The sequence below is a fragment of the Oncorhynchus tshawytscha genome, linkage group LG23 (genome assembly GCF_018296145.1).
Source record: "Oncorhynchus tshawytscha isolate Ot180627B linkage group LG23, Otsh_v2.0, whole genome shotgun sequence".
NCBI lineage: Eukaryota > Metazoa > Chordata > Actinopteri > Salmoniformes > Salmonidae > Oncorhynchus > Oncorhynchus tshawytscha.
Genome location: NC_056451.1, coordinates 16,352,310 through 16,373,903, shown reverse-complemented (window position 1 = coordinate 16,373,903; position 21,594 = coordinate 16,352,310). Strand labels below are relative to the sequence as shown.

General features: G+C 44.7%; 1 protein-coding gene across 1 annotated transcript; it reads right to left on the bottom strand.

Moving 5' to 3' along the window:
* Positions 1-13: 13 nt before the first annotated feature.
* LOC112238346 (phosphatidylserine lipase ABHD16A) lies at positions 14-20,877 on the bottom strand. The gene is made up of 19 exons (XM_024406926.2): positions 20,724-20,877; positions 20,255-20,311; positions 19,960-20,026; positions 19,618-19,704; positions 19,189-19,274; positions 18,904-18,977; positions 18,602-18,712; positions 15,530-15,644; positions 12,513-12,611; positions 12,296-12,359; positions 12,079-12,128; positions 11,596-11,719; positions 11,261-11,365; positions 10,963-11,026; positions 3,903-3,959; positions 3,737-3,799; positions 3,367-3,542; positions 1,281-1,327; positions 14-1,070 (listed from the first exon to the last, which is right to left on the bottom strand). The coding sequence occupies exons 1-19, from the start codon at positions 20,823-20,825 to the stop codon at positions 987-989; spliced, it is 1,632 nt and encodes a 543-aa protein (XP_024262694.1). The 5' UTR covers positions 20,826-20,877; the 3' UTR covers positions 14-986.
* Positions 20,878-21,594: the final 717 nt, after the last annotated feature.

Sequence of the window (21,594 nt, the reverse complement as noted above, 5' to 3'; positions counted from 1 at the left end):
AGAAATACAAAAATGATTTTGCCAACATTTTATTTAACAGGACCCAGCTTTGTTCATAATGACAGTGCCACGCTTTAGAACGTGAGGATGGCCTGGCTGTAGTTGTACACTTTAAAAATGCAGAGGGAGGGAACGAGCTCCTTATTCCTTTTAAAGATGTATCTTTTCTCCCTTGTAGTAATGTAGTCAGGCAATAGAACAGAGCCTTTTATCCAACTACCTAGAGATCAGTGCTTACTTTATGGAAGGGAGTATTTTAAATATCTAGTTTGAGGACAGCAGTGTATATTTAAGCAATAAGGCCCAAGGGGGTTGTGGTATATGGCCAACATACCACAGCTAAGGGCTGTTCTTACGCAATGCAGAGTTCCTGGTTTACAGCCCTTAGCTGTGGTATGTTGGACATATACCACAACCCCCCGCAATAAAGAAATCCCCTAGACCACACCCAGAAATTGGGAAAACAAATATTCTTTACCATTCATCCCATTGGAAAAGAGTTTTTTTTGTTTTACAGAAATAACAAAACATTCCAAAAAGCTGCTGTGTGGTTCAATGTGCATGTAGCCAGGTCAAATCACGACAGACTGTTCACAATGCTCCCAACGTAGGGAAATAGAGCCTATGAGAAGAACCTTGTGGCTTCAGAATGGAAAGCATTGTGTAACGTCAGTCCGTTTGTTGTTGGTCCGGTCATAAGGGGCATGAGGCAAAATTACGTATTTTTAAGTAGTAATCTTTAGACATATAGTTTTGTAATTGATTAAAACAAGTAGACAAAATGGCAAGTTTTTGCTGTGAGCCAATGGGGTAACAGATGATTTTCCCCCACAGGTGGGCAAGGTCACAACGTTCTAATACCGTCTGGGTGTAGCTGCCTTGAACACCTCCCATAGATACACATTCAATCCATGCTCTGTATACCTCTTCTGATTGGTTGGTCTCGCCTGCATCTTTGCTTCTCGTTTCTATCCATCCGTCAACACTTACAGTCCCCAAGGGGCAGCGAATTCAGAGTAGGGGAGAGGAGTGCAGTGAGTTGAGTCGAAGTTCCGCATGTACTTCCGTGCCTGAGAAGAGAGAGGGAACAAGTGATGAAACGGGGGGGGGAACAATATAGGATAACATTCCCAATAAATGAATCTGTAGATTTTGTCTTACGGAAGCCCACTTGCCACCTTAACATTTCCATATAAAAGGGAATCAGATGTACATAGATGTAGAAGGCAAGTCATGTGGTAGAGGGTGAACAATGGAAGATGAAAGAAGTTGTTTCTCACCAGGAAGAGAGCCAGCTGTCGTCTTCCCTCCAGTGTCATGTCCTCACCTGACAAAAACAGGAAAGGCTTAAAAATGACATGTTTATATAGGTTGTTTTAGGTCTCTTTATGCAGTGTTGTCTCCTGTCTGTTTTGTCCTATTTTTAATCCCAGCCCCTGTCCCCACAGGGGGCCTTTTGGTAGGCCGTCATTGTAAATAACAATTTGTTCTTAACTGACTTGTGTAGTTAAAAATATATAGATACAATCTCAGAGAGCAGTGGTGTAAAGTACTACTTAAGTTGTTTTTTGGAATCTCTGTACTTCACTACATTCCTAAAGAAAATTGTCATTTTTAATCCATACATTTTCCCAGAGACCCAAAAGTACTAGTTACAATTTGAATGCTTAACAGGACAGGAAAAAGGTCCAATTCACACACATCAAGAGAACGTCCCTGGTCCTCCCTACTGCCTCTGATCTGGCGGACTCACTAAACAGAGAACGTCCCTGGTCCTCCCTACTGCCTCTGATCTGGCAGACTCACTAAACAGAGAACGTCCCTGGTCCTCCCTACTGCCTCTGGTCTGGCGGACTCACTAAACAGAGAACGTCCCTGGTCCTCCCTACTGCCTCTGATCTGGCGGACTCACTAAACAGAGAACGTCCCTGGTCCTCCCTACTGCCTCTGATCTGGCGGACTCACTAAACAGAGAACGTCCCTGGTCCTCCCTACTGCCTCTGATCTGGCGGACTCACTAAACAGAGAACGTCCCTGGTCATCCCTACTGCCTCTGATCTGGCGGACTCACTAAACAGAGAACGTCCCTGGTCCTCCCTACTGCCTCTGATCTGGCGGACTCACTAAACAGAGAACGTCCCTGGTCCTCCCTACTGCCTCTGATCTGGCGGACTCACTAAACAGAGAACGTCCCTGGTCCTCCCTACTGCCTCTGGTCTGGCGGACTCACTAAACAGAGAACGTCCCTGGTCATCCCTACTGCCTCTGATCTGGCGGACTCACTAAACAGAGAACGCCCCTGGTCATCCCTACTGCCTCTGATCTGGCGGACTCACTAAACAGAGAACGTCCCTGGTCCTCCCTACTGCCTCTGATCTGGCGGACTCACTAAACAGAGAACGTCCCTGGTCATCCCTACTGCCTCTGATCTGGCGGACTCACTAAACAGAGAACGTCCCTGGTCATCCCTACTGCCTCTGATCTGGCGGACTCACTAAACAGAGAACGTCCCTGGTCATCCCTACTGCCTCTGGTCTGGCGGACTCACTAAACAGAGAATGTCCCTGGTCATCCCTACTGCCTCTGATCTGGCAGACTCACTAAACAGAGAATGTCCCTGGTCATCCCTACTGCCTCTGATCTGGCGGACTCACTAAACAGAGAACGCCCCTGGTCATCCCTACTGCCTCTGATCTGGCGGACTCACTAAACAGAGAACGCCCCTGGTCATCCCTACTGCCTCTGATCTGGCGGACTCACTAAACAGAGAACGTCCCTGGTCATCCCTACTGCCTCTGGTCTGGCGGACTCACTAAACAGAGAACGCCCCTGGTCATCCCTACTGCCTCTGATCTGGCGGACTCACTAAACAGAGAACGTCCCTGGTCATCCCTACTGCCTCTGATCTGGCGGACTCACTAAACAGAGAACGTCCCTGGTCATCCCTACTGCCTCTGATCTGGCGGACTCACTAAACAGAGAACGTCCCTGGTCATCCCTACTGCCTCTGATCTGGAGGACTCACTGAATGTAAATGATGTCCGAGTGTTGCAGCTGCCCCTGGCTGTCAAAAAAAGTAAATTGTGCCGTCTGGTTTGATGTATAGCATTTACTTTGTACTTTTACTCAAGTATGACAATTTACCATTTAAAATCTGATACTTCTAGACTTTTACTGGGTCATTTTATATTAAGGTATCTTTACTTTTACTACCTCTGGCAGAAAGGAGCGTCTAAGGGGCAGTGAACAAACCCTTTTGACAAAAGGACAAAGACCAAAATAAATTCCATCAGGTAATTCATCTAGGGAGATTGTAATCTAAGTCAAACAGCTGTAATGTTGTGGTCATTTGAGGAGCAGTCTTACCAACGCTCCAGGGGAAGAAAACGTCTCTCTCCGTCTTATACGACTGCAGTACAGACACACACCAGTCATCATCCACCTCATAGCTACTGTACACCGCTGCCTCTTCTACGTGGTTGGAGGCTGCCAGCCATGCTCTGATGGCCCTGACTCCATCATCTGTCATCACCTTGGGGTACCTGAAGATATGACATCAAATCAAATCAGAAAGGGTTTGAACAGAAACACAGCGCTCACTCTCTGTTCCTAGTGTATGTATATGGTACAAGGCAACACCTTAGCTGTCTGTGTGAGGCTGTGGATAATCAGGTCTGTAGTGGACAATGTGTACATAGACATACACAGCCTGTGGTCTTGGAGACGGAGAACCGACCTGAACTGCAGAAGTTTGAGCAGGAGGTTGTTTCCTCTGTTGGACATGATGTCTTCTGGACCCCTGAAACACAAGTCAGTCAGTGAAACCAGTCTAACTAGATTTACCAGCGCATATCTAATCTGAACGGGCCCTTTTCGTTATTCATGCCTTCATAGTGACTCACGTGGTGGTAATGATCTCATCTTTGGTTCTTCTGATCAGAAGCACTGGTCCCTGGTACCTAAGGAAGAACTCGAGTGTTTGGGTCACAAAATCTCCCATCGGGTAAAACAGCACCCCTTTTGACCTCCCATACATATATTTGCCCATTGTAAAAGTGCTCAGAACGTGTCCTTTTGGACCTGCTTGCCAAAACATTCAGGAGAATAAAAGGTGCTCAAAGTTGAACTCATTTGCATATCCATACTTCCATACTTCCGGCGCCGACAGAGATGGCCGCCTCGCTTCGCGTTCCTAGGAAACTATGCAGTTTTTTGTTTTTTTACGTGTTATTTCTTACACTAGTACCCCAGGTCATCTTAGGTTTCATTACATACAGCCGAGAAGAACTACTGAATATAAGATCAGCGTCAACTCACCATCAGTACGACCAAGAATATGTTTTTCGCGATGCGGATCCTGTGTTCTGCCTTACAACCAGTGTAACGGAGTGGATCACATGCAGCGACCCAAAAAAAACGACTCAGAAAAAGAGGGAAACGAAGCGGTCTTCTGGTCAGACTCCGGAGACGGGCACATCGTGCACCACTCCCTAGCATTCTTCTTGCCAATGTCCAGTCTCTTGACAACAAGGTTGATGAAATCCGAGCAAGGGTAGCATTCCAGAGGGACATCAGAGACTGTAACGTTCTCTGCTTCACGGAAACATGGCTAACTGGAGAGACGCAATCCGAAGCGGTGCAGCCAGCGGGTTTCTCCACGCATCGCGCGGACAGAAACAAACATCTTTCTGGTAAGAAGACGGGCGGGGGCGCATGCCTTATGGTCAACGTGACATGGTGTGATGACAGAAACATACAGGAACTCAAATCCTTCTGTTCACCTGATTTAGAATTCCTCACAATCAAATGTAGACCGCATTATCTACCAAGAGAATTCTCTTCGATTATAATCACAGCCGTATATATCCCCCCCCAAGCAGACACATCGATGGCTCTGAACGAACTTTATTTAACTCTCTGCAAACTGGAAACGATTTATCCGGAGGCTGCATTCATTGTAGCTGGGGATTTTAACAAGGCTAATCTGAAAACAAGACTCCCTAAATTTTATCAGCATATCGATTGCGCAACCAGGGGTGGAAAGACCCTGGATCATTGTTACTCTAACTTCCGCGACGCATATAAGGCCCTGCCCCGCCCCCTTTCGGAAAAGCTGACCACGACTCCATTTTGTTGATCCCTGCCTACAGACAGAAACTAAAACAAGAAGCTCCCACGCTGAGGTCTGTCCAACGCTGGTCCGACCAAGCTGACTCCACACTCCAAGACTGCTTCCATCACGTGGACTGGGAGATGTTTCGTATTGCGTCAGACAACAACATTGACGAATACGCTGATACGGTGTGCGAGTTCATTAGAACATGCGTTGAAGATGTCGTTCCCATAGCAATGATTAAAACATTCCCAAACCAGAAACCGTGGATTGATGGCAGCATTCGTGTGAAACTGAAGGCACGAACCACTGCTTTTAAATCAGGGCAAGGTGTCTGGTAACATGACTGAATACAAACAGTGCAGCTATTCCCTCCGCAAGGCTATCAAACAAGCTAAGCGCCAGTACAGAGACAAAGTAGAATCTCAATTCAACGGCTCAGACACAAGAGGCATGTGGCAGGGTCTACAGTCAATCACGGACTACAGGAATAAACCCAGCCCAGTCACGGACCAGGATGTCTTGCTCCCAGGCAGACTAAATAACTTTTTGCCCGCTTTGAGGACAATACAGTGCCACTGACACGGCCTGCAACTGAAACATGCGGTCTCTCCTTCACTGCAGCCGAAGTGAGTAAGACATTTAAACGTGTTAACCCTCGCAAGGCTGCAGGCCCAGACGGCATCCCCAGCCGCGCCCTCAGAGCATGCGCAGACCAGCTGGCCGGTGTGTTTACGGACATATTCAATCAATCCCTATACCAGTCTGCTGTTCCCACATGCTTCAAGAGGGCCACCATTGTTCCTGTTCCCAAGAAAGCTAAGGTAACTGAGCTAAACGACTACCGCCCGTAGCACTCACATCCGTCATCATGAAGTGCTTTGAGAGACTAGTCAAGGACCATATCACCTCCACCCTACCTGACACCCTTGACCCACTCCAATTTGCTTACCGCCCAAATAGGTCCACAGACGATGCAATCTCAACCACACTGCACACTGCCCTAACCCATCTGGACAAGAGGAATACCTATGTGAGAATGCTGTTCATCGACTACAGCTCGGCATTCAACACCATAGTACCCTCCAAGCTCGTCATCAAGCTCGAGACCCTGGGTCTCGACCCCGCCCTGTGCAACTGGGTACTGGACTTCCTGACGGGCCGCCCCCAGGTGGTGAGGGTAGGCAACAACATCTCCACCCCGCTGATCCTCAACACTGGGGCCCCACAAGGGTGCGTTCTGAGCCCTCTCCTGTACTCCCTGTTCCCACGTCTCCAACTCAATCATCAAGTTTGCGGACGACACAACAGTGGTAGGCTTGATTACCAACAACGACGAGACGGCCTACAGGGAGGAGGTGAGGGCCCTCGGAGTGTGGTGTCAGGAAAATAACCTCACACTCAACGTCAACAAAACTAAGGAGATGATTGTGGACTTCAGGAAACAGCAGAGGGAACACCCCCCTATCCACATCGATGGAACAGTAGTGGAGAGGGTAGCAAGTTTTAAGTTCCTCGGCATACACATCACAGACAAACTGAATTGGTCCACTCACACAGACAGCATCGTGAAGAAGGCGCAGCAGCGCCTCTTCAACCTCAGGAGGCTGAAGAAATTCGGCTTGTCACCAAAAGCACTCACAAACTTCTACAGATGCACAATCGAGAGCATCCTGGCGGGCTGTATCACCGCCTGGTATGGCAACTGCACCGCCCTCAACCGTAAGGCTCTCCAGAGGGTAGTGAGGTCTGCACAACGCATCACCGGGGCAAACTACCTGCCCTCCAGGACACCTACACCACCCGATGCTACAGGAAGGCCATAAAGATCATCAAGGACATCAACCACCGAGCCACTGCCTGTTCACCCCGCTGTCATCCAGAAGGCGAGGTCAGTACAGGTGCATCAAAGCTGGGACTGAGAGACTGAAAAACAGCTTCTATCTCAAGGCCATCAGACTGTTAAACAGCCACCACTAACATTGAGTGGCTACTGCCAACACACTGTCAATGACACTGACTCTACTCCAGCCACTTTAATCATGGGAATTGATGGGAAATGATGTAAATATATCACTAGCCACTTTAAACAATGCTACCTTATATAATGTTACTTACCCTACATTATTCATCTCATATGCATACGTTGATACTGTACTCTATATCATCGACTGCATCCTTATGTAATACATGTATCACTAGCCACTTTAACTATGCCACTTGGTTTACATACTTATCTCATATGTATATACTGTACTCGATATCATCTACTGTATCTTGCCTATGCTGCTCTGTACCATCACTCATTCATATATCCTTATGTACATATTCTTTATCCCCTTACACTGTGTATAAGACAGTAGTTTTTTTGGAATTGTTAGTTAGATTACTTGTTCGTTATTACTGCATTGTCGGAACTAGAAGCACAAGCATTTCGCTACACTCGCATTAACATCTGCTAACCATGTGTATGTGACAAATAAAATTTGATTTGATTTGATATCCCACCATACCACACATCCTTGTGTTCACTGGAAAAGATAGTTGTAATTGATATTTAAAACCAACTATTTTATACTTAAACACAATTATCTAAAAACTTGTAAAACTATTTTGTTCTTCATATTTGTATACATTGTAGCTTATACTCTACATCTGAAGTTTTTGTGTTGTGCCCACCCTCAGGTGAGACATGGTCTTGAATACAGTAGGTCACAATACCAGAATTGACTTCAATACAGATGCCATCATGTTTCTCAATTCCAAAAAAGGAATATTAGCCAGTCACAGAATGGCACTTGATACAGAAACTCAGCTACTGACTACCGTCAATCGTTGAGCATCTTTTAAATTCAAAATCATTAGATTTTACAGTTTTTACTGTAACATTTTTCAGAGACGGCTATGTATGGATGAATTAATCAATTATACAATCAATTTGACTAATTATTCACATAATGGAAATTTATTTGAATGATTGATAAACTGGGTAAATCAAGTAGTAACCTAGGCCTATACACAGTGTACAAAACATTAAGAACACCTTCCTAATATTGAGCCCCCCCTCAGAACAGCCTTAATTCGTCAGGGCATGGACTCCATAAGGTGTCAATCATTCCACAGGTATGTGGCCCGACTTGATTCAAGTTGGCTGGATGTCCTTTGGGTGGTGGACCATTCTTGATACACATGGGAAACTGTTGAGCGTGGAAAAGGCAGTATAATCTTTTGTCTTTCCCATTCACCCTCTGAATGACACAGATACACAATCCATGTCTCAATTGTCTCAAGGCTTAAAAATCCTTCTTTAACCTGTCTCCTCCCCTTCATCTACTCCAGTGGTTCCCAAACTTTTTATAGTCCCGTACCCCTTGGAACATTCAAACTCCACCTACATAGCCCCTCTAGCACCAGGGTCAGCGCACTCTCCAAATTTGTTTTTTTGCCATCATTGTAAGCCTGCCGCACGCACGCACACACACACACACACACACACACACACACACAATACATTTATGAAACAAAAGAATGAGTTTGTCACTTCCCACGAGCTGGGTTGTGACAAAGAGCTCTTAAAGGACCAGGGCACAAATAATCAATCATTTTGCTCTTTAGTTAGACATCTTACATATAAAACCTATAAATACAAAAATGTGTTCCATCAAAAAATGTGAATAACTCACCACAGGTTAATGAGAAGGGTGTGTGTGAAAGGATGCACATAACTCTGCATTGTTTGGTTGTATTGGAGAGAGTCTCAGTCTTAAATAATTTCCCACACACAGTCTGTGCCTGTATTTCGTTTTCAAGCTACTGAGGGCCGAGAATCCACCCTCAGAGGTATGGGGTTGCAAAGGGCATCAGTGTCTTAATAGCGAGATTTACCAAGGCAGGATACTCTGAGCACAGCCCTATCCAGAAATCTGCCAGTGACTTCTGATTAAATTCAATTTTCACAGAACCACTTGTTGCAATTTTGATGGGGCTCTCTTGTTCAGATATCAGTAAGTGGACTGGAGGCAGGGCATGAAAGGGATAACGAATCCAGTTGTTTGTGTCGTCCGTTTCGGGAAAGTACCTGCGTAATTGCACACCCAGCTCACTCAGGTGCTTCGCTATATCACATTTGACATTGTCTTGTCCTCTTGATAACCAGCGCACTGCTGTATGTTGCAGATTCGTTACATGGTCGCTGCCCAGATCATTGCATAGTGCAGAAAATACTAGAGTTCAAGGCCTCTCGGGACACCGCAGCATCCGCAAAGGGAATGCCTGACAGCTTGAAAGACGTTTTGGACACGACAGTGAAACGTCTTTCAAGCTGTCAGGCATTCCCTTTGCAGATGCTGCGGTGTACCGAGCAACTGCTTGCACACCCATGTCTCCCTGTCATGGCTTTTGCGCCATCAGTACAGATAGCAACATGAGCAGCAGCTACGTTTGGTTACATACGGACTGTTAGTGGAATTCCCGCGAGAGAGTAACAGTTCATGTGATTGGATGCTAATTATTTGATAAGGATACATGTATTTGACATTGTGTTGTTATTTCGCTGAACTGAAGACGGTTTAATTTGATTTTTGGCAAACGAGGCTACTCAGGCGAGAGAAAAAAACCTCACCCAAATGTATAGCCCTGTTGGAAAATATAAATGGACTGTTTTGAAAATCTGAAGGAAAATGTAACAAATTATATATATATATATATATATTTTTTTAAAACGTGAATCACATTTTTATTTGGTTTACCCCCGAAGGCACTGCGCATACCCCAGTTTGGGAACCACTGATCGAAGTGGATTCAACACGTGACATCAATAAGGGATCATAGATTTCACCTGGACTCACCTGGTCAGTCTGCAATGGAAAGAACATGTGAACCTAATGTTTTGTGCACAATACAGGTGTATGCATATTCAATATGAGTGTGTGCATGCATTGAGTTGAGCTTGTTTTGGCTGATTTCTTGGGACTACAGATGAGTTTCCCTTCCATTTGGGACTTTTATTTTATTGCGTTGGAGCTCTATTAGCTAGAGGTCAACTGATTGATTTTTCAGCGGCAATAACGATTATTGGAGGACCAAAAATCGGCCGATTTTTATTTATTCATAATAATGACAATTACAACAATACTGAATGAACACTTATTTTAACTTAATATAATACATAAATAAATAATGAAATGTTCAATTTGGTTTAAATAATGCAAAAACTAAGTGTTGGAAAAGAAAGTAAAAGTGCAATATGTGCCATCAACATTTTGGTGTCAACAAATGGTAATGTACCCTGTTATTTCTAAGAAAGCTCTGGAGATTTTCATACCGTTTTGGCATTCAGGTCAAAAAGTCCCTTTCCGACCACTTCTTCCATGGGTAATATACGGAATGTTTTGGCATTCAGGTCAAAAAGTCCCTTTCCGACCACTTCTTCCATGGGTAATATACGGAATGTTTTGGCATTCAGGTCAAAAAGTCCCTTTCCGACCACTTCTTCCATGGGTAATATACGGAATGTTTTGGCATTCAGGTCAAAAAGTCCCTTTCCGACCACTTCTTCCATGGGTAATATACGGAATGTTTTGGCATTCAGGTCAAAAAGTCCCTTTCCGACCACTTCTTCCAGGGGTAATATACGGAATGTTTTGGCATTCAGGTCAAAAAGTCCCTTTCCGACCACTTCTTCCATGGGTAATATACGGAATGTTTTGTTCAAATCAAATGGGATGCTGTCAAAACGTGATTCAATTCAAATAAATGTACCCAATATTTTCCATGGATGATATGTTCGTGTCAGTCACACACACACACACGTGTAAAGTGTTTGTGTGAGTAAAGAGTGTTGCACTTACTTGCAGAGCTGTTCTGCGCTGTTGAGGTTCATGTACTGCCTGACTGTGTGTGTCACCAGAGGCCCTGAAACACATCATTTTCATTGTCAGATCCTGAACCAAACACAGCCCGTACAAAGACACACACCTCAGGCCTTTAGAAGCTCTTATCCAAAGTGACTGTATTCACTTCTTAATATATATATTCTTATAGAATATATCTCATAATAGGAAAAAAAAAGTGTACACAATACATTTGTTTATATGACATCACTGTTTTTTTCCACGCCTTGACCTATGACCCCTGCGAGAGACTCACTCCAGCTGTCGGGCATGACCTTGAGGGCCAGCGGAAGCAGGTCATCAAAGGAGGCGTCCAATACCAGCGCTTGGATCTCTGGATAGGACATCACAGCCCAACTGGCTGAGAGACAGAGAGAAATATATAGACAGAGAAAGAGAAAAGGAAATATGAGAGGGGAGGGGGAGAGAGAAGGGAGGAGAGTGTAGAGAGAGGGTGGGCGAGAAGAGTGAGATGGAGAGAAATGAAGAGAAATAAAGAAGTGGTGCTTACAATATGTTGGTGAAATTGGTCAACTCATTCCCACAACAGACTAGGGCCAGACAAACTGCATATACCAGTTTGGTCCCTACCTGTGAATCCCCCTATGGACCAGGCATACACCATTATGTCACTGAGCTGGAAGCCCAGCTTGTGCACTGCAAACTGGATCACTACATCCATGGCATTGGCCTCGTTCTGGGGGAACGGTACACCCTGAGAGAAATAAGGGAGTGGATTGGGGAACGAAGAGTTATTGTTTTACATTTACTTTCATGTCAATGCACATTTTGAGACGGAAACAAATCTGCTGCTAACACAGACATTTAGATTTCAGTAATTTAGCGGAAGCTCTTATCCAGAGTGATTGGATACATTTTCCTACTTTTACTTGCTGGTCCCCTGTGGGAATTGAACCCAGAACACTGTGCATCTTCCAACCTTCTCTATGAATGACACGTGTAGACAAACCAGACTTTCCACATAAGACAAACCTGCCTAATAATGCCGTTGAAATATGCTGGTAAGTTCACACAAACGCGTGATGGGGACGAGCGAGGGACACTAAGGCTTACCGTGCTTCCTGCAAAGCCAGGGTGGTTCCAGCCAAGCACTGAGTATCCACCTGCAACACAGACAGAAACGGCGTTATACTGCTCTAGTTTACATTTAACAGGTTAAGGAATATGTTAACCACCATGTATGAACAGTGATCTTCACAACGAAAGATGGTAAGTAGGATGGAAGTAGGAAAGAAGTATTTGATGTGTAGAAGTGTCAGAGGTTCCTTACCTTCCAATGGAGTGTTCATACAGCCCACCTCATAGAAGCCTGCGTTCCCCTCACAGCAGATCACCTACAACATACAGCCAACACTACAGACCTCACAGGGAAACATGGGTAATGTAGTTCTGATGGTTCATAGAGCCTACTGTAGTCCAGTTCCTTATTAGAGGAATCATGGGTAATGTAGTTCAGATGGTTCATAGAGCCTAGTGCAGGTCCTTACCAGAGTCTGTCCGTGCAGTCCTCCTCTCCTGCGGTCCACAAACATGGTATCAATCTCATTCCCATCACACGCCACCAGCTTGTTCCTCTGGCCCTCACACTGCACACAGAAGAGGGAGAGAGGTACAGAAACGGATCGGAAAAGAGAAACTTCAAGTTACGCAGTTCTATAAGATAAAGGCTGCATACAGTGCATTCTGAAAGTATTCAGACCCATTGACTTTTTCCACATTTTGTTACATTACAGCCTTATTCTAAAATGGATGAACCCCCCCCTCCTCCAGCTACACACAGTAATGACAAAGCAAAAACAGGTTTTTAGAAATGCATGCAAATGTATTTTTTGAAATGATCAAACTGTAATAAAACATTTACATAATGTGGAAGGACCACCAGAGGGCAGGCTGGGCTCACGGATTGTAGCCCAACAAGGCATGGGAGACAAGGTAACCAGAGGGCAGGCTGGGCTCACGGATAGTAGCCCAACAAGGCATGGGAGACAAGGTAACCAGAGGGCAGGCTGGGCTCATGGATAGTAGCCCAACAAGGCATGGGAGACAAGGTAACCAGAGGGCAGGCTGGGCTCACGGATTGTAGCCCAACAAGGCATGGGAGACAAGGTAACCAGAGGGCAGGCTGGCTCACGGATAGTAGCCCAACAAGGCATGGGAGACAAGGTAACCAGAGGGCAGGCTGGGCTCACGGATAGTAGCCCAACAAGGCATGGGAGACAAGGTAACCAGAGGGCAGGCTGGACTCACGGATAGTAGCCCAACAAGGCATGGGAGACAAGGTAACCAGAGGGCAGGCTGGACTCACGGATAGTAGCCCAACAAGGCATGGGAGACAAGGTAACCAGAGGGCAGGCTGGGCTCACGGATAGTAGCCCAACAAGGCATGGGAGACAAGGTAACCAGAGGGCAGGCTGGGCTCACGGATAGTAGCCCAACAAGGCATGGGAGACAAGGTAACCAGAGGGCAGGCTGGACTCACGGATAGTAGCCCAACAAGGCATGGGAGACAAGGTAACCAGAGGGCAGGCTGGGCTCACGGATAGTAGCCCAACAAGGCATGGGAGACAAGGTAACCAGAGGGCAGGCTGGGCTCACGGATAGTAGCCCAACAAGGCATGGGAGACAAGGTAACCAGAGGGCAGGCTGGACTCACGGATAGTAGCCCAACAAGGCATGGGAGACTAGGTAACCAGAGGGCAGGCTGGACTCACGGATAGTAGCCCAACAAGGCATGGGAGACTAGGTAACCAGAGGCAATTAAGCACAGCTGACGGTACTAATGACATACTCTCCTTCCCCTATAAGAGAGAGAATGGAACCAGCAGAGGGGGGGGAACTATCTCTGGAAGATGGCCATCGAGAGAGAGGAGCTATCCAGGAAGAACCACTAAAACGGTGACAATCCCGTGACTTTTGTTGTAGTTTAAAGATAATCCTATTGTGTTCCTGTTTCATCTGGAGAAGAGGATGTAGGTTTTTCCTTGGAAGATTTTCATTGATTATGTTGGAGTGTTTGTGTTGTCCAAATGCCCTCAATAGAGAACTGTGTTCAATCAAGAAAACCTACTCCTGACTCGTTTATTCCACCTTCCCGCTTTAGAGTGACGCCCAATTACTTGGTCCGCTCACAATAAGTATTCAGACTTCACTCAGTACTTTGTTGAAGCACCTTTGGCAGCGATTACAGCCTCGAGTCTTCTTGGGTACGACACTACAAGCTTGGCACACCTGTATTTGGAGAGTTTCTCCCATTCTTCCCTGCAGATCCTCTCAAGCTCTATCAGGTTGGATGGGGGATCGTCGTTGCACAGCTATTTCAGGTCTCTCCAGAGATGTTCGATCAGGTTCAAATCCCGGCTCTGGCTGGGCCGCTCAAGGACATTCAGAAACTTGTCCCGAAGCCACTCCTGCGTTGTCTTGGCTGTGTTCTTAGGGTCGTTGTCCTGTTGGAAGGTGAACCTTCATCCCAGTCTGAGGTCCTGAGTGCTCTGGAGCAGGGTTTCATCAAGGATCTCTGTACTTTTCGCCGTTCATCTTTCCCTCGATCCTGACTCGTCTCCCAGTCCCTACCACTGAAAAGCATCCCCACAGCATGATAATGCCACCAAATTGCTTCACTGTTGGGATGGCACCAGGTTTCCTCCAGATATGATGCTTGGCATTCAGGCCAAAGAGTTCAAGCTTGCTTTCATCAGACCAGAGAATCTTGTTTCTCATGGTCTGAGAGTCCTTTAGGTGACTTCTGGCAAACTCCAAGTGGGCTATCATGTACCTTTTACTGAGGAGTGGCTTCCATCTGGCCTCTCTACCACAAATGCCTGATTGGTGGAGTGCTGCAGAGATTGTTGTCCTTCTGGAAGGTTCTCCAATCTCCAGAGGAACTCTGGAGCTCTGTCAGAGTGACCATCGGTTTCTTGGTCACCTCCCTGACCAAGGCCTTTCTCCTGGGGTTCCACATTTCTTCCATTTAAGAATGATAGAGGCCAGTGTGTTCTTGGGGACCTGCAATGCTGCAGACATTTTTTGGTACCCTTTCCCAGATCTGTGCCGACACAATCCTATTTCGGAGCTCTATGGACAATTCCATTGACCTCATGGCTTGCTTTTTGCTCTGACAACTGTAGGACCTTATATAGACCGGTGTGTGCGCCTTTCTAAATCATGTCCAATCAATTGAATTTACCACAGATGGACTCCAAGTTGTAGAAACATCTCAAGGATGATCAATGAAAATAGGACGCACCGGAGCTCAATTTCGAGTCTCATAGCAAAGGGTCTGAATAGTTATGTAAATAAGCCATTTCTAAAAACCCGTTTTAGCTTTGTCATTCTGGGGTATTGTGTGTAGATTGATGAAGAAAATGTATTTAATAAGGCTGTAACATAACAAAATGTGGAAAAAGTCAGGGGGTCTGAATACTTTCTGAATGCACTGTATATGAATACATGTATAACTATTGTAAATGAATGTAACTTGACCCTACTGTGATGTGTGATGACTCACCTCTTCTATAAGTCTAGCCTGGCCCTGTTGTAGCATGGGTCTCATAGCCCTTTGCAGTAGGTATACAGACCCAGGGTACAGAATCCTCCTCCCAAATGAGTGGGCAATCAGAAAACTAGAAAGGGGGAGAAAGAGGGAGGGGAGAGAAAAGGTAGCATCAGTGGGCTAGCAGGCAGTAATGTAATATCAATCAAATATACCAAGCCTGCCTGCTGTAAGTGTGGCGCAGAGAGAAACTGACAGAAACAGTATTTAGTTACATTATGACCTGTGTTGTACGATATCTGATTATGTTGCATGGTAGTGTGGTATATTGTAGTCTCTTGAGTGTTTATACCTGACGATGTGGTATGGTAGAATATAGTGCATTTAGTTTAGTGCCTGATGTGGTAGAATATAGTGCATTTAGTTTAGTGCCTGATGTGGTGTGGTAGAATGTAGTGCATTTAGTTTAGTACCTGACGTGGTGTGGTAGAATGTAGTGCATTTAGTTTAGTACCTGACGATGTGGTAGAATATAATGTATTTACACTGAACAAAAATATAAAAACGTAACATGTAAAATGAAAACGCAACATGTAAGGTGTTTCATGAGCTGAAATAAGATCCCATAAATGTTCACTCACAAAATGCTGATCTCTCTCCAATTTTGTGCACTATTTCTTTTACATCCCTGTTCGTGAGCATTTCTCCTTTGCCAAAATAATCCATCCACCTAACAGGTGTGGCATATCAAGATGCTGATTAAACCGCATGATCATTACACAGGTGCACCTTTTGCTGGGGACAATAAAATGGCCACACAACACAATGCCACAGATGTCAAGTTGAGGGAACATGCAATTGGCATGCCGACTACAGGGACTTCCACCAGAGTGGTTGCCAGAGAATGTTAATTTATTTACCAAATTTGTTTGTTTGTGTTTTAGGGGGGGGGGGCACCCATTGGGGTCACGAGGACAGAGTTTGGGAAACGCTGGGTTATGGTATGGCCAGGCATAAGCTAAGGCCCATTGTCATGCCATTCATCCGCTGCCATCACCTCATGTTTCAGCATGATAATGCACGGTCCCATGTTGCAAGGATCTGTACACAATTTTTGGAAGCTGAAAATGTCCCAGTTCTTTCATGGCCTGCATACTCACCAGACATCTCACCCATTGAGCATGTTTGGGATGCTCTGGATCGACACGTACAACAGTTCCCACCAATATAAAGCAACTTCGCACAGCCATTGAAGAGGAGTGGGACAACATTCCACAGGCCACAATCAACAGCCTGAGCCAACTCTATGTGAATGAGATGTCGCTCTGCATGAGGCAAATGGTGGACATACCAAAAAAATGACTGGTTTTCTGATACACACCCCAATTTTTTTTTAAAGTAATGAGCAACAGATGCATATCTGTATTCCCAGTCATGTGAAATCCATAAGGCCTAATGAACCTATTTAAATTGACTGATTTTCTAATATAAACTAACTCAGTAAACTTTGAATTCGTTGAATATTGCATTTCTATTTTTGTTCAGTGTAGTTTAGTACATGACGATGTAGCACGGTAGGGTACAGTGTGTTGTGGGTTTCGTAGTCTGTTTATACCTGACAAAGTGGCATGACAGACAGGGGTCGACATTCACGCTTGACCAGGGCAAGTAAAAACAATATAAAAAAAAAAAAATGGCGAACAAGAAGAATATAGATTTAAGTTGTCCGAATGGACAAATAAAATAAATCACAATATAAATTAGGCTAGTCCATTCAGAACTGGATCTGTGTCCTCCACATGTAGCGTTACACACTGTTCTCCCGATCTATGCGGAGCGCATCGGCATAGAATTATTGAAAGCCTGTATTGACAAGCACGAGTGGTCTTTCAATCAGGTAGTCGAGAGATGCATTTGAGATCAAAGCGAACTGCATGTGCACATTTGTTGATATTCATTGCTTGTTAGTGAGTCATTTGCCCACTTATAGCTTATTTTTGGTCAGCAATGAAAATCCTTGCTGCGCAAGTCTCTCTCCTCTGGCAACAACCCGCTGGCACACACAGGTGACACACACCCCATGACTTTTCCAGGATTTGCTGGTTATCTTGCTAGTTAACTACTTAGCATGTATTAATGTCATTGTCATGTCCGATGTCCTAAAATAACTTTCCACTAGCACTTTTGTATAACCGCAAATGGGGGACACAGTTGATGAAACCAAATGCGGCATACTTCGGTTGTAAAACAGTCGCAAGCCCTCAAAATTAGCTAGGATTCTCATCTATTCAATTACTGGCCATGTAATTCTGACAAAGTTACAAATATGTATTCTTAGAATAGCCTAATTGACAAGTAACAATGTTGTCAAGATCTTCCCTGAACACTGAATATTTTAACCTTACAAATAGATAAAACATCTTAGTTAGCCATTTGATCCCTGGTTCATTTAACGAGGGAATCATTGTATAAAGACAACGTATTTGGTTGTAATTGTAATGTTGCAGGGTGGACAAACCATCCTCCAGGAGAGCTACTGGGTGTGCAGGCTTTCGCTCCAGCCCTGCTCAAAAAATAATCAGCTGCTCAACAGGACCTTGATAAGCTGACTGGTGTATTTGTGCAGGTTTGGATCCAAAGTCTTGCACACCAGGTAGCTCTCCAGGTGGAGGGTTGACGGACCACATGTGTTTTAAACAGTAGTCTTTTAAGTGTCGTGCTCAAGGCCACAATGGCAGAAGATAATTTTGATATTTTTTATTTATTTTACCTTTATTTAACTAGGCAAGTCAGTTAAGAACAAATTCTTATTTTCAATGACAGCCTAGGAACAGTGGGTTTACTGCCTGTTCAGGGGCAGAACAACAGATTTGTACCTTGTCAGCTCGGGGGTTTGAACTTGCAACCTTCCGGTTACTAGTCCAACACTAACCACTAGGCTACCCCCCCAAAAAATGTTTTTGCGCACAAGTTAAACATTTTAATAAATAACCCTGTCCTACTTGTCCAAAGAACAAGTGGCTAAAAATGGTAATGTCGAGCCCTGGCAGAGTACAGTGTATTTTGGATATTGTAGTCGGTCTATACCTGACGATGTGGCATGGTAGAGTGCGTAAAGAGTTGAGCACGCTGTCTGCTGCCCCTCTCAGTTTGGGCTCTGGCTTCAGTAGAGACACTCCTGCCTTGGACAGCAGCTTCCTGTCACACATGTTAGAAGGGAGTTATATAGTGAAAATAGAGCCTTACTCTCAAATCATAACCCAGACATCCTGTTTACATTTTACTGTATCACCTGGTGTATTTCATACCAAAAAAACTACAATCACAGTGTAAAAATGAACACGTGTAAAAGGCTCACAATCAGTACGCAAATTACACACACAACTCACGGATTGCTAACTTCTTCCCAGCTGAAGTCTGCCGGCCAGTGAGAGAAGTCAAAATCATAGCAGGCCAGCTTTTTCTACAGACAGTACATTCAAAATTAGTGATCAGAAAGAATAGCTGTGGCTTGTTTCTTGAATTCAAGATTGACAACCACTAGCAAAACAGGCCTGAGAATAATATCAAATGACATATAGGGTACTGGTTAGACATAACACACCATATGGGGAGTAAGGTGTCATTTGAGAATTAGCCCAACTGTTGACAAGCTGTTGCCATAGCAGTGTTACCTTGTTGCTAGGCGTGTGGTTCTTCCTGGTTTCCTCCAGAATGGAGATGAACTGTTGATACTCAGAGTTCCTCCACCGTCCCCAACCTGAGAGGGAGGGAAAGGGAGAGAGAAGCAGCGAGTGCCAGAGAGAGTCTCAGTGGTGTACTTAGTGTACCTGACAGACCCACACCTTGTGAGGGAGTCAGTGTGTGAAATCGTAACCCCCACAGGAATGCAATCGTAGTTACCTGTAGCCTAGTCACACACAATCCAATATCTGTTTAGTAGATGAAGAACACCAGACACTACATTCTCTACAATTAGGTTTGAGATGCTATAATATTTTATTGGGGTGGGTGGGGGAGCATTGAACACAGAGGATTTCTCAAACCAGACCAATCCAGGAAGAGCAATACAAGTTCAGTAAAAAGAGGGGTAAAGTTCTCACCTCTCAGAAAGGCGACTCCCAGCAGACAAACCATTACAGTTCCCACATACTGACTGACTGGTACCAGCTTACTGCTGCAGATGTACCCTGAAACACACAGCAACAGTTAGGGCTACGAACACTACACAAACAATTAGGCTAGTAATAGCCATTTGCTTCCTCTTTCTTGCACTAAAGCATGCACACATGTCCTACGTCAAACTATAACACCCATGCCAGTACCAATACTTACCTACTACACTACAGCTGGGAGGTATTAATAGTTAAACCCAATAACAGCATTACTGCATGAGTCATTTTTTATTACCTTTCATATCGCATGAGCGAACACACACACACTACCTTTTCTGTAAAGGTAGCAGAGGAGGAGAGGGGAGCTGTAGTATGACAGAGACCACAAAGCTGACGCCTGGAGGGAGAACACACAAGAGAACAGTTACATCTCAACACAAAGTATGAGAATGTATAGACTACCTGTATAGCTATGTGAGTGTGCTACTTGTCTTTACCTGTGGCTTCAATTTATGCAAAAACAATAGTGTAATAGTCAAATAAAGTTTGTTCTCTAGCTAATCAAAACAGATTAATGATCAACAATTTGATACAACTTGTGGTAACTTGCTAGTTATATACTGACCCATCCGAGGATGCTGTCAGTGTGTTTCTCCAGGCTATTGGGTTGATAAGTCCATCCCTGGGGTTGTAAGAGAAGGGGAAGTAGTTAGCTGCTAAATGAGTGGTGACTAGCCAAGCCAACTAACTGGATAACTGCAATGATTTCCCTGCCTAGCTAGTACAGCTAACGTTAGCTACCTAGCATAGCTAAAAGCTGAGTAGGTTACGTGCTTGCTAGCATGCTCACCAGCAACAACACAAAGATAGCCATTATACTTGATTCCCCTTGGAATCTAGCAGATCATTCCCAAATGTGTTAACTATGCATCATTTTTCACATTGTCACCGGTCAGTGATTGACAGCAGTTTCAATAACACGTACTGACACATCCTGGCCGGAGCGAGAGCTAGTGCTAGCGTCGACCAAAGTTACATTCCTAGCTCTTCCTGGTCTGTCACAAACACAAGCACGGTATCTGCCGTGAGCCTACCCTCCTGCCTGCTCTTCCTTCGGTTCGGGACTCCTCCTGTGAACGATGCACTCTCTGGAGATGAGGCCCCAAAAAGCAACGAAACCACATCCAGCCGGCCATTCTTCCTCCGGTAGCCGACACAGGACATAAATTCCAAACATACAAAGTTCAAGCGTTTTCTTCTTTGGTATAATAGCTTTCGCAACCATTATATGTGCATACCGCCACCTACTGTACAGGTGGATAATAAATATCCCAAAAAGGAAATAATGCTGGGTACAAATAAATCCATACAAACTTTCAATAACACATTTTTAATTAAACTAAATCAGCCTGCTTTTCTGTTCTAATCAGTTACATACACAGGCTCAGAAAGATCCTGTGAGGGTGGCATATTTTCTGGCCAAAGTAGTCCTTGCAGTGCGTCTGCCATGAAGTCTTCTCTGCTTCTTGGACACTTGTGCAGTACAATTAATAATGTGTATATAAATGCTACACAATCCACCTTCTTCACAGTAAGTGTATCCAGATAACTTTGATGTTTAACATTTGCGGTGCATCCACCGCCATATCTTCTTCAGAACTGTGGGCTGTTGCCCCTTCAACTCTCTTCACCGCCTCCATATAAGATATTTGCTGTACAGCCCTGATCCTTGACACATCAACATTTTTCACAGGGCACTTTGGGACTTCGTAAATATGATCTCCACCACAGTTGCAACATTTTACATGAAATAGCATATTCCTTCTGTCTGCAAACACTTCACACGTGGCCAAACTACAACTTTTAAAATGTCTTGCATTGCATCAGGTTTTGCACGAACGCTCTTATGGGGTATCTTATATATTCCAGCTTCGCATAGGGAGGTAGAAACCCTTCAAACATCAA

What these genes read in the sequence shown, in the direction of transcription:
- LOC112238346 (XM_024406926.2), bottom strand. Translation starts at nt 20,825, where the DNA reads ATGGCCGGCTGGATGTGGTTTCGTTGCTTTTTGGGGCCTCATCTCCAG. An exon ending in AAGGAAGAGCAGGCAGGAGG is followed by an intron (nt 20,312 to 20,723) that starts GTAGGCTCACGG and finishes TTACAACCCCAG; the next exon opens with GGATGGACTTATCAACCCAA. An exon ending in GACAGCTGGCTCTCTTCCTG is followed by an intron (nt 1,071 to 1,280) that starts GTGAGAAACAAC and finishes CTCTCTTCTCAG; the next exon opens with GCACGGAAGTACATGCGGAA.